At 38.9% G+C, this 13,639-nt stretch overlaps 1 protein-coding gene across 2 annotated transcripts in view; it reads left to right on the top strand.

The window, feature by feature from the left end:
• The window catches only part of ST6GAL2 (ST6 beta-galactoside alpha-2,6-sialyltransferase 2), a 235,891-nt gene that overhangs the window by 197,015 nt on the left and 25,237 nt on the right, over positions 1 to 13,639 (top strand). For both annotated transcript variants that reach the window (XM_077482626.1, XM_077482627.1), the window contains 2 exons: positions 8,829 to 8,930; positions 10,204 to 10,378. In XM_077482626.1, the coding sequence (XP_077338752.1) occupies positions 8,829 to 8,930; positions 10,204 to 10,378 (277 nt within the window). The remainder of the gene's footprint in view (positions 1 to 8,828; positions 8,931 to 10,203; positions 10,379 to 13,639) is intronic.

The raw sequence follows: 13,639 nt of genomic DNA on the forward strand, positions 1-13,639 counted from the left end.
CCCACAGGGATGTGCTTTCTCTCTGCCCGGGGTTCTTAGCTCTTGATTGGTTAGATTGATAGCAGCACAGCCATTGGCTCACGCTGCTGTCAATCAAATTCAATGGGGGGCGTTTCCTGCATCCGGCGTCTATGGACGAATGCTGGACTTGGGAGTCCACCCGCAAGGTAACCCCCCGGGAGAGCGCTTGTCCCAGGGGGTTATCTGATGTGAGGAGGAGCCGTAAGAGCCGCAGAGGGACCCCAGAAGACTAGGTTGTGCAAAACAAGCTGCACAGTGGAAGTATGATATGTTTGTTTTTTTTGTTTTTATAAATACACTAACTTTTAGTGGCACTTTAAAGTGGAAGTAAACCCATCGATTTAAACAGTTACAAAAAAAGGCATGCCGGGAATGCTAACTGCACTTTGGCTGTGCTCTCAGCCAAACTATCAAACCATCCAATGGCTGGTGTCATAACGAATCACATGTGCAGCACCATAGCAGTTGAAGATTAAACAGAGGCAAAGATGGCAGCTTCCTTGGCTGAAAACGATAGGGGAGTTTACTTCCACTTTAAGGTGTTACTAAACCCAGGACCCTGCATTCACTATATCTGGTCTCCGACAGTACACAGAACATGGAAATGCAATTATTTTAGTAAATATAAATTGCTAAATACCTTTTCTTATGAGCAGTTAGAGCAGTCTTGTGACTCCTATCTGTCTAGTTAAAGTTTTTAGGATGAGTTTTCATTCTTCCATGATTATCCTATGAGGATACAGGACCCCCTCTGTCTGGACAGTGCTGATTGGCCCTGTGCTGATCACATCCACTCTCCCAAGACAAAAAAGCTCTCTAGCAATACACACCAAAGCAAGCATGTGCAGCTTGTCCCCTAGTCTCTGTTCTATCAAGAGATGGGATGGGCACAATGGAAGAAAGGGAGGATCAGAGGAGACAGGATTAAACACACTACATAGGATTAACCCTGTGGGTTCCACAGTGAGTATAACAAGCATGTTTCATTGCATATACAGACTAATTTTACTGTTGTGGGTTCAGTAATACTTTGAGAATTGTGGCAAAAAAAAGTACTGATGGGAAAGCTCAGGATTAAAGGTGAGTATTGCAGCCTAAACTGCTTTTTTAACACCTGCTGGAGTCTATTTTAATTAAAGTAAATAAATTACTTTTCACATTGAGAAGAAATAATTTGTCGTAACACTGGGTATCTTACCTAACAAGAAAGATATTACTTTTAATCTAAAACTGTGCAGTGAATATAAATTGTATCTAGTAATTGAAAACCACTGTGAGGATTAAAATGTAATTTAAAAATGCAGATATGTACCACCTGCAAAAACTGTAATGTTTTTTTTTTTTTTTTTTTTTTGTAATGCTTTGTTATCATTCATTTTTTTTATTGACTTCTGACAGTAATTGTACATGACATATATATTATTTTTTTATTGTTATACTAGGGAGTGTTGCATATATTTATTTTTTTATTAGTTACAAAACAAGGGGCTGTGCCATTTACAGCCCCTTCTTGTGTTTAAAAGCAAGCATGTTTAGTTTTTATATATGTTTTTCCAAAAATGTGCATCATTTTCTGAATTCTTTTTTTAAAACAAATGGACAGATGAAGGGAATTATTAGCAAAGCAGCATGTTTTAAAATCACAAATTTGCTAGTTTTCAGGATGGATGGTTTTGCAAGATCTTTCTATGCAAATTGCTTTTTTAAAAGCCTGAAATAAGGAATATTAGGTATATATCATCTTTAAGCCACAGTGACACCCAGTGGTGCACATATGCCATTTAAATAAACCAACTTACTGTGCTTGTGTACATTGACAGATGACTTTGCTGTGCTGCTCTATCCGCTCACTCCCTAGCAGATGAAAAAAGTATTATCATTTTTCACTTTGGCTGCTAACAAGGAGGTGAATTTTGATTCTAAAATATATCATATAGTTGTGAACTACAGTGCGCCCGGAAAGTATTCACAGCTCTTCGCTTTTTTCACACTTTTTTATGTTACAGCCTTATTACAAAATGGATTAAATTCATTATTTTCCTCAAAATTCTACAAAGAATACCCCATAATGATGCGAAAGAAGATGGTTTGAAATCTTTGCAATTTAAAAAAAAATAAAAAACAAAAAATTGCATTCATAACCTTTGCTCAATACTTTGTAGAAGCACCTTTGGCACAAATTACAGCCTGAAGTATTTTTAAGTATGATGCTACAAGCTTGGCACACCTATTTTTGGGCAGTTTCTCCCATTCTTCTTTGCAGGACCTCTCACACTCCATCAGGTCGGATGGGGAGTGTCGGTGCACAGCCATTTTCACATCTCTCCAGAGATGTTTAGCTCTGGCTGGCCACTCAAGGACATTCACAGAGTTGTCCCATAGCCACTCCTTTGTTATCTTGGCTATGTGCTTAGGGTCATTGTCCTGTTGGAAGATGAACCTTCTCCCCGGTATGAGGTCCAGAGCACTCTGGAGCAGGTTTTCATCAAGGATGTCTCTGTACATTGCTGCATTCATCTTTTCCTTGATCCTAACTAGTCTCCCAGTTCCTGCTGCTGAAAAACAGTGTAGGGATGATTTTGGCCAGATTATAATTGGTACCTGGTTTCCACCAGACATGACGATTGCCATTCATGCCCAAGAGTTCAATCTTTGTTTCATCAGACCAGAGAATTATGTTTCTCATGGTCTGAGAGTCCTTCAGGTGCCTTTTGGCAAACTCCAGGTGGGATTTTGTGTACCTTTTACTGGGGAGTGGCTTCCGTCTGTCCCCCCTACCATACAGGCCTGATTGGTTGAGTGCTGCAGAAATGGTTGTTCTTCTGGAAGGTTCTCCTCTCTCCACAGCAAAATGCTGGAGCTTTGTCAGAGTGGCCATCGGGTTCTTGGTCACCTTCCTGAGTAAGGCTCTTCACCCCCGATCGCTTGGTTTGGTCGGGCTAGGAAGATTCCTGGTGGTTCCAAACTTTTCAATTCACAGATGATGGAGGCCACTGTGCTCATTGGGACCTTCAATGCTGCAGAAATATTTCTGTACCCTTCCCCAGATCTGTGCCTCTATACAATCCTGTCTCAAGGTCTACAGACAATTTCTTGGACTTCATGGCTTGGTTTGTGCTCTGACATGCACTGTTAACTGTGGGACCCTATATAGACAGGTGCATGCCTTTCCAAATCTTGTCCAATCAACTGAATTTACCACAAGTGAACTCCAATCAAGTTATAGAAACATCTCAAGGATGAATCAATGGAAACAGGATGCCCCTGAGCTCAATTTTGAGTGTCATGGCAAAGGCTGTGAATATTTATGCACATGGGATTTTTTTCACTTTTTATTTTTATTACATTTTCAAAGATTTTAAACAAACTTCTTTCACATTGTCATTATAGGGTATTGTTTGTAGAATTTTGAGGAAAATAATGAATTCAATACATTCTGGAATAAGGCTGTAACATAACAAAATGTGGAAAAAGTGAGGCAATGTGAATACTTTTGTGGTGCACTGTATATATATATATTTTTTTTTGCTCCCTTAAAGCGGAAGTAAAGCCATCCATAAAACAGTTTAATTTCCGTCACGTGCCGGAAATGTAACACTCCCACTGATTGTGCTTTCAACCAAACTGTCAAACCATCCAATAGGTGGTGTCATAACTGATCACATGTGCAGCATCATAGCAGTTGTAGATTAAACAGAGGCAAAGATGGCAGCTTCCTTGGCTGAATACGATAGGGAGTTTACTTACACTTTAAGTAAGACAAATACATTCATTATTTATAAAGAGCCTTTACTTAGGGTAGAAGCATAGACATCATTAAAAGGTCTCTATAAATCATTTCATTTTGGTGAACATATTTTAGCACTGGTTATTTTTCATCAATAAACTGCCACTAGATTATATTGCATTACAATTTTCTTTTACTTTGCTTAATTATCATTCCTAGTGCAACTGTGTGCATGGTGAAAACTATGATGATTTGTAACTGTGATAGGAAGGTTTAAGATTACAGTTAGGAATAGATTTGGGTAAGGATCATGTTTAGGGGTCAGTTTAAGGGTCAGAGGTATTAAACCCTCAGCATTGTGTTAATAGTGTGTGGTCACACTATAGGAGGTGAGCGCATTCCATATGCACGTGTGTGGAGTCACCTTCTTCTGATCAGGATTATCATCACTAGAGTCAATCACCTTTTGGAAATTAATACCTATAATACCCCAATTTGCACTTTTGTCTCTGTGAACTGATATAAATTGGGAGAAAAAAAACTCTCTCTTTTTTTTTTTTTTTTTGCACACTTGATATTAAAGAATAATACTTTTTTTCACTGTGAGTTTGCTTGTTACACACAAAAAATATTTTTTTATAATCATAGTTACATTTTTTAGCAATATTGATTTTCATTGTTTATGGCACTGTTTAAGCATTTGTAAGGTTCAGTATCACACAGCGCTGCATTTTTTTGTTTTTTGTAGTCAAAACATAGCCAAAGTTCAGTAAACAGAACAGATAGTCAGCTAAGCCAGAAGTCAGGGATCAATGTAGTGGAATAGCAAGCCAGATCTGGAGCCAGAAGGGATGTCAGCAAAGCAAGTCTTGAACAGGATTGCAGGAGATAGTGTCTGTGATGTTGACTAAGGCGAAGGCAGAGATCATCTGGGCTGGACAGCTTAAAGTGGAAGTAAACCCTCCTATCATTTTCAGCCAAGCAAGCTGCCATCTTGACCTCTGTTTAATCTTCAACTGCCATGTTGTTGCACATGTGATCAGTTAGGACACCAGCCATTGGATGGTTTAACAGTTTGGTTGAGAGCACAACCAATGTGACAGTTACATTTCTGGCATGCCGGGAATGTAACTGTTTTTTGAAACTGTTAATTTAATGGGTTTACTTCCAGTTTAAGTAAGCAGGACTGACAAGCAGGATATCATTGACAGCTGAGTAACTGTGGAGAGATACAGTGGTGTGAAAAAGTGTTTGCCCCCTTCCTCATTTCCTGTTCCTTTGCATGTTTGTCACACTTAAGTGTTTCGGAACATCAAACCAATTTAAACAATAGTCAAGGACAACACAAGTAAACACAAAATGCAATTTGTAAATGAAGGTTTTTATTATTAAAGGTGAAAAAAAATCCAAACCATCATGGCCCTGTGTGAAAAAGTGATTGCCCCCTAAACCTAATAACTGGTTGGGCCACCCTTAGCAGCAACAACTGCAACCAAGCATTTGCGATAACGTGCAATGAGGCTTTTACAGCGTCCTGGAGGAATTTTGGCCCACTCATCTTTGCAGAATTGTCCTAATTCAGTTACATTAGAGGGTTTTCGAGCATGAACGGCCTTTTTAAGGTCATACCACAACATCTCAATAGGATTCAGGTCAGGACTTTGGCTAGGCCACTCCAAAGTCTTCATTTTGTTTTTCTTCAGCCAATCGGTGGTGGACTTGCTGGTGTGTTTAGGATCATTGTCCTGCTGCAGAACCCAAGTTCGTTTCAGCTTGAGTACACGAACAGATGGTCGGACATTCTCCTTCAGGATCTCTTGGTAGACAGCAGAATTCATAGTTCCTTTTATCACGGCAAGTCTTCCAGGTCCTGAAGCAGCAAAACAGCCCCAGACCATCACACTACCACCACCATATTTTACTGTTGGTATAATGTTCTTTTTATGAAATGCAGTGTTCCTTCTACGCCAGATATACTTGGACACACACCTTCCAAAGAGTTCCACTTTTGTCTCATCGGTCCACAGAATGTTGTCCCAAAAGTCTTGGGGATCATCAAGATGTGTTGTGGAGAAATTGAGACGAGCTTTGATGTTCTTTTTGCTCAGCAGTGGTTTTCTCCTTGGAACTCTGCCATGCAGGCCATTTTTGCCCAGTCTTTTCCTGATGGTGGAGGCATGAACGCTGACCTTAACTGAGGCAAGTGAGGCCTGCAGTTCCTTGGATGTTGTTGTGGGGTCTTTTGTGACCTCTTGGATGAGTCGTCGCTGCGCTCTTGGGGTAATTTTGGGCGGCCGGCCACTCCTGGGAAGGTTCACCACTGTTCCATGTCTTCGCCATTTGTGGATAATGGCTCTCACTGTGGTTCGCTGGATTCCCAAAGCTTTGGAAATGGCTTTATAACCCTTTCCAGACTGATAGATCTCAATTACTTTCTTTCTCAATTGTTCCTGAATTTCTTTGGGTCTCGGCATGATGTGTAGCTTTTAAGGATCTTCTGGTGGACCTTACTGTGTCAAGCAGCTCCTATTTAAGTGATGCCTTGATTGTGAACAGGTGTGGCAATAATCAGGCCTGGGTGTGGCTAGAGAAATTGAACTCAGGTGTGGACAACCACAGTTATAGTATGTTTTAACAAGGGGGGCAATCACTTTTTCACACAGGGCCATGATGGTTTGGATTTTTTTTCAGCTTTAATAATAAACACCTTCATTTACAAATTGCATTTTGTGTTTACTTGTGTTGTCCTTGACTATTGTTTAAATTGGTTTGATGTTCCGGAACACTTAAGTGTGACAAACATGCAAAGGAACAGGAAATGAGGAAGGGGGCAAACACTTTTTCACACCACTGTAGGAGCTGGCAATTAGCCAATGGCTGAGCGGCCAGCTCAGAGAAGGATGGGCTGAGCCCAGCCCTGATAGTACGCTACATTCATGAACCCCTGCATTTCCCACCACCTTACATTCTACACTCCGCCCCCCCCCCCATACCTCACTCTGCACCCCAGGGTTCCAATTACCCTGCAACCTGCACCCCCTGCATTTTCCTTACACCCCATTGTGCATGAGGAACCATAGCCTGTGGCGGGATGAACCTTTATTCAACACATCCAGAAGTAGATACCTGCAGAAGCCTGGGATTAGCTACAAAGAAGAAATTCAAAACACAGACAGCTAGAAAGGTAAGTATAAAGCATCTTCTTTTGACCCTTTAGTGGCAGGATAATTTTACCCTTCTCACTCTGTCTATGCCCATTAGTGATACATGTTTAAATTAAATCCTCCTACAGCCAAGGAAGCTACCACCTTAGCCTCGTTTTCATCCACAATTGCCATGGTGCTGCACGTTTGATCAGTTGTGATACCAGCCATTTAAAGACTTGACAGTTCAGAGCTTACATAGCTATATGAGTAAATGTAACAGATATCATTTAAGACATGCCATTAAATTGATGGGTTTAAGTCCACTTTAAATATATGAAGAATCTGTTCAAAGTTTTATAACAACATTGCTTAGCAAAAATATATACAGTATGTTAATCTAAAAGGTATGGTGCCTTTAGAAAACTAACCAGAAACTGAACGCTATATGACTTATCTGTTTTGGGTGGTGTTTTCTGTTGTATGCTATGCTCCACACTTGTACTACTATCATGATGTCAGCTTATTTCTTATTGTCTCCTCTACACAGATACATTTTTATGTGCTGCACAGTGAGTGGGAATGTGTGACATAAAGAGATGTTACCTAAGCCCCTTAACATAAATTTGAATTCATTATTAACAGCGCATAGGGATAATCTCAAATATAAAGAATATTTCAATTATGTTAAACTCTATTTAACTAATAAATATATTTTGCATGAAAAGACTGTTTCTAAGCCAAATTCTAAAATAGCTTGTTTCATGTACTGTGGCTTCAACCACAATAAACATTATTAGAATGAAAGTACCAAGAGATATGAGATAATTGGCTAGATTTGGACAATGACATTTATGTTTGTTGGTGCTAACAGATTACTGAGGATACCCCAGCTGACGGATCTATGGCTTTATATAATAACTGGCCATGTTGCATATCTTTTGCTGATTTTAGTTAACTTCACCCAAATAAACTGGTGTTTATGAAGCCTGGCCATGCATCCCTTTGCCCTGCCATAAGGCCTGGAAAATCTGGATTTGCAGCTACAATCTCTTCTTTATCTTTATTTTATCAAATCCCCCAACATAGGTCTTCATTGGCCCCAAAAAATGCAAGTCTCCCTAAACGCAAAAGGCAACTTTATTTTTAACTGTGAAAATTACAATTGCACTATCCCCATTAATCAATTTTGTACATATCAAATTAAAATTGACAACAATAATGACTAAAGAGAAGCTCAACTCTTTACTTAATGATATAACAAAACAATCTAAAATATATGGTTCCCCTGAATTACATATCTATCACTATATGCCTACAATGCTCTAGACAGGTCCCAAGGGGAACACAACTCTCCCCCTATATACTTTCTCATGCCCCCCATTTACCCAAACCTCCTTATGTCTGTTTCTGCCCTTCTTTTCTCCCATTCACCAATCTCCTGATGCCCTATATTTTATTATATTACATTTCATTTAACCTCTCACACAACACTATTAGCTTTACCATGTTTAGATTTAACTATTTTATAATTCCTTAAAAAAATACACCTTTTAAGCCTTTCCAACACCTTACAACAACTATAATCCCCATATTTAAAAAAAAAATGAATATTTGAAATTTGCGGTGTTACCTTCATGGGAACATAGATCACATTGCCTTAACATTTACTCTCATGAGGAATATACTATAGACATGACCAGTGCTTCAGATTTTGTACTCACTGTATATTATTAATATGTTTTGAAATCGTTCCAAATATGTAATATTTTGCTTTATTGTAGCAATAAAATGTATTGAAAACAAACTATGGATCTTCTGGTGGTGAAACTACCCTTTAAATGAGGCATTTGAATTTGGCATAGCTTATGCTCTTTAATGTTTACTCTGTATTAAACACAGCAAATGATTTAAGCATGCTTCTATTTTATCTGCAGATCCTTACCAACCCAAATCATCATTTTACAGACAGCTCGTTATATAAAGAGGTTACCTTAGTTGCATGGGATCCTTCTCCATATTATGCTGATCTTCATATGGTATGATTCATTTTTCAGCAATAACTTTCTAATATAGGTATCTTTGTAATATTTTTTTTAGCAGTGTATTAAATTATATTTATAGGCTTGAGATGCCAATGTCAAATTAAAGCAGTATGAAACCCAAAAGCAAACACTTATTATATTGCAGCTTACCAATTCTAGATTCCCTTTTTAGGCTTGCCTTCTTCTATTTTCATCTGATAATCCAGCTAGCATGTCTGTTGTTTTTCACAGCACAAACTCTCCAGCAGAATGTAGCAGTTTACATGGATGAGACAAACCACTTAACTTTGGCAGGGGTGATTGAATGATCAACTTTTATTTATTTGTGCAAAACCTTTATCCCAAAAGCAAAACAACTGCTTGCCGTAACTGCTTATAAAAGTGTGAGCTGGAGTTTGACTTCAAATTGTTAGTATATCAAAATCTGATAATACATTTAACACTACCCCCCCCCCCCCCCGACTTACAATGCTGCTTTCTGCTGTGCCTCCAGTTCTCATTCATTCAGAGTGATGTCTCACTAATACAGGAGGTGTGTTACTGACCAGATCACCAGGAGAAAACAGAGGGGAAAAAGACAAAGAAAAGAAAACTAATGCAGCCACCACATCTAATGATTGGTAAGCTGCCATATATTCAGTTTTTGGTTTTGGGTTTAATACCACTTTACTTCTCCACTGAAAGACAACCACCAGGAGTAGTGGTAGCAGCCTGTGTGCAAAATTATACTTGGGGTTTCAGACTTGCTGTGGAAATGCAGAGCTGTTAAAGATGTACTACGGCCTGGATACAAATTATCACCAAACTTACATAGTGCCAGATTTTGTGCTCATAGATTTCCTATTCTGAGCTCTGTCAATACCAGTACTGAAGGTTACAAATCCTGTGCCCAGAGCTAGGGACAGGTTTGGTGGTGAGGTTCTGATTGGATTGCATTGTGCTAATAGCTAATTGGTGTCCTGGACCTACAGAAGTAACACATTGTCAGAGAAATCCTTATTTTCCCATTGCAGGTTCAGCATTTTATGGGCATTATAATTGTGTTCCCAACAGTGCAACAAATAGAATGTATATAGGCTGTCACTCACTTTACTATGTAATGTTGTGTTTTCTGACATTCTTCTGCAATCTCACCCCACTACTGTCATTGCTGCCACCTTTATGCCCTATAGATGTTAAGGGGCCTTTGCGTGTTTTGCTGGAGCGCTGGTTTGACCAGCATCTATGTTTTCAGCAGCTTAGATATTTCTCTGCCTTTCTGTCGTAGTGGTATCACAAACCAGACTACAATCTTTTCCCACCTTATGAGCAACATCGGAAAAAAAATCCTGACCAGCCATTTTATATTCTTCACCCAAAGTTCACATGGGAACTGTGGAAAATCATCCAAGAGAACAGTGAAGAGAAGATACAACCGAACCCTCCATCATCTGGTTTCATTGGTAGGTGTGTTTGGCATACTAATTAATTACAGCATGTACTTCAGTGACGACACAATGCAGCCTTTAGCTTTATATCCTCAAGTAGAATACGTAATGGGCACTATTGATCAGAAAATAATTATCCCACACAAAATTAAAGCTTGCTACCGCAAGTGAGTGGTGGAATATTTTGTTAATGGGACAAGTCGAATAAGTGTTGGTATCAATTAACATTCCACAAGGTTACAGTGCCCTAAGGTGTATTTGGAATGCAGTGAGTTGAACAGGACAAAGGAATATAGATTAGTGTTTACACATTAGGCTAATTAGTCATGAATCATAATTACGGTAGTAAAGCAGAGAACAAATGGAAAGATTCTCTATACTTCTTTTTTTACAAATTCTAATTCAATGAAACATACACACCATTGTTTACTTTTTAAAGCTGTTATAATAATACAGTATGATTATAATACATTCTGTTCAGTTCACAACATTTGCTGCTAGTCAGTACATTTTACTAGGATAAATTCAAGGAATGTATTTATTTGCTTAATTCCCCCCCCCCCCCCCCACCCCGGATGATCAATGCATATTGCAAAGATTTGTAACAAACTTTGCTGCAGATTTCTAAGTGTTTCTGCTCTGAAGAAATAGCTGTTTGTTTTACCATGTCCTTTGTAGACTGTTGCAAAACGGATTCTGAATAGGAGGGTCTGGTTCATTATAGCTCACTCAGTTGGTGCACTCTCAGTATTCTAATGAGAAAAGCAGCAGGGTCTGCATCCCTTTAGAAGTATGTACCTTTGGAGAATACCCCCACCCCCAAAAACTGAAAGTTCTATTGCAGGCGGTGCCTAAAATCAGACTTGTATCTTAGTGCAGACCTCTAGGAAAATCAGCGTAATCTGGAAATTACATTTGTGGGGGCATTTTGCACACCAACAGTGTACCAAATGCCTTCAGGTTGAAATACTGCACTAGTTGTTGCAGAAAGTAACAGCAGCTTCAGACTACAACATGGCTTGTGTAGCAATTATATAAGCTATATTCTTTTTTTATTTTGTATTTTTTTCACAAAAGTGGGATTACTTTTAACTGTTGCAGAAAACCTTATATTTCTATGGAGCATTTTGAATTCTAAATTATGTCCTATTTCAAACATTGTTCAGCCTTGCTCTGTTTTAAACTATGTAATTTACATAAAGGAACGTAATTTTATGTGAAAAGGAACCCAGACTTCTGGATAGGAATGAGCAACCGATTTTGCCAAACTTATGAAATGACAGATTTTCTCACCATGCAACATCTCTAGTTTTTCTATGTGCACTGCTAGATGGAATTAGCTAAACAAAAAGTTCCTCTTTAAAGCTAGGTGTGTCCAGTGCTCCTAGTTGTTAGTCAACTACTGTTGATGGATTACTACTGTTGATGTACTACTGATGAATGGATGATGGCATGGCTTTATTGAGAAACAACAAATAAACCAAGCCATGTACAGTGTATCCAATGACAGTGCTAACATTATGGTTAGGATTACCGTTAGCATTAGGGTTAGCAATTTCTGCCACAAGGGCTGGTACAGGATAGTTGAAACAAGTTTTCTGAACTCTGCAAATACATTTAATTCCCATTGTCCCCTTCAATACACGCCAAAACTACCATAACAATTTAAGGACCGATTCTCCACCTTAAAAACCAGGCCATTTTTTTCAATACGGCACTGCGTTGATTTAAAGGACAATTGTGCAGTCGTGCGATGCTGTACCCAAACAAAATTGATGTCCTTTTTTTCCTGCAAATAGAGATTTCTTTTGGTGGTATTTGATCACCTCTGCGATTTTTATTTTTTGCACTATAACCAAAAAAACGACAATTTTGGGGGGGGGGAAACAATATTTTTAACTTTTTGCTATAATAAATATCCCAAAAAATGTAAAAAAAAATAAATTCTTCGTTAGTTTAGGCCAATATGTATTCTTTTACATATTTTTGGTAAGAAAAATCCCAATTAGCGTATATTGATTGGTTTGCGCAAAAGTTATCACATCTACAAAATATTGGCTAGATTTATGCCATTTATGCCATTTTTTTCTTTTCTAGTAATGCCGGTGATCTGCGATTTTTAGCAGGACTGCGACATTGTAGTGGACAGATCGGACACTTTTGACACTTTTTTCGGACCAATGACATTTATACAGCATCAGATTACTGTAGAAATGACACTGGCAGGGAAGGGGTTAACACCAGAGGTGATCAAAGGGTTAAATGCTCCCTAGGGAGGTGCTTTCTAACTGTGGGGGGAGGGGACTGAAAGGGAGTAGAGAGAGATCGCTGTTCGTAATTACTAGGACTAGTCTCACTCTACTCCCCTAATGGAATGGGGATCTGTTTATTTACACTGGCAGATCCCCGTTCTGCCTCTCTGTGGATCGATGGCAGGTGGCCGGTGGACATCGAGTCCACTGGACCTGCCAATTGGCTCCCTCGCTAGCAAATGGGCAGATTGCCGCGTACGCCCTCGAAGTACAATGACGGCGATTCGTGCAGGAGAGCCAACCTGCTCCAGTACAACTGCAGCGTCTGGTTGTTAAGTAGTTAACGTGGTTGTAAACCTCAGTCATGGAATTTGAGAAAAGCAGACAGCTTGTCTATTCAGAACACAGTTCTTCTGCTGTGTGTAGGGGGTGTGTGCCTTTCCTCCAATCAGCTCTCACAAAATGTTACTGAAGCCTTTCCTCTCCCCTCCTCTGTGCTCCTGACAGATGAAGAAAGATTGTAACACTATTCTGCCCTTTTGAAGGGGTTTAGAGATGAGAGGACTGCAGCTAACCATGTAAAACTTGGGAATTCTTCAAAAAGATTGTATGCAAACTCACTGCAACGTATAATGGGCAATTAGGTTAAAAGGCTAAAAATAAAACCTATGTGGCTCACGGCTAAATTTAAAATGGCTATAAATAATAAGAAAATAACTTTAAAAAAATGAAGGAACATTATCATCATTTACATTTTTCCTAAGAATATAACTGAAAATGTAAAAAAGAAATCAAGGATGCAAAAATTCAAAACGAACAGCAGATTGCAAAAGATAGTAGGACAAACCCCAAAACATTCTTTAAATATATTAACAGTAAAAAGATCAGGTGTGAGCATGTAGGCCCTTTACAAAATAATCTAGACTGGGTGACTGGAGACAAAAAGAAGAAAAATGTATGAAATACTTTCTTCGGGTCTGTGTATACAAAGGAGCACAGGGGAGCTCATGTCCATAATGGGGAT

This window comes from Lithobates pipiens, unplaced genomic scaffold, assembly GCF_037356315.1.
Source record: "Lithobates pipiens isolate NorthernLeopardFrog02 unplaced genomic scaffold, aLitPip1_a1.2 Scaffold_16, whole genome shotgun sequence".
Lineage (NCBI taxonomy): Eukaryota > Metazoa > Chordata > Amphibia > Anura > Ranidae > Lithobates > Lithobates pipiens.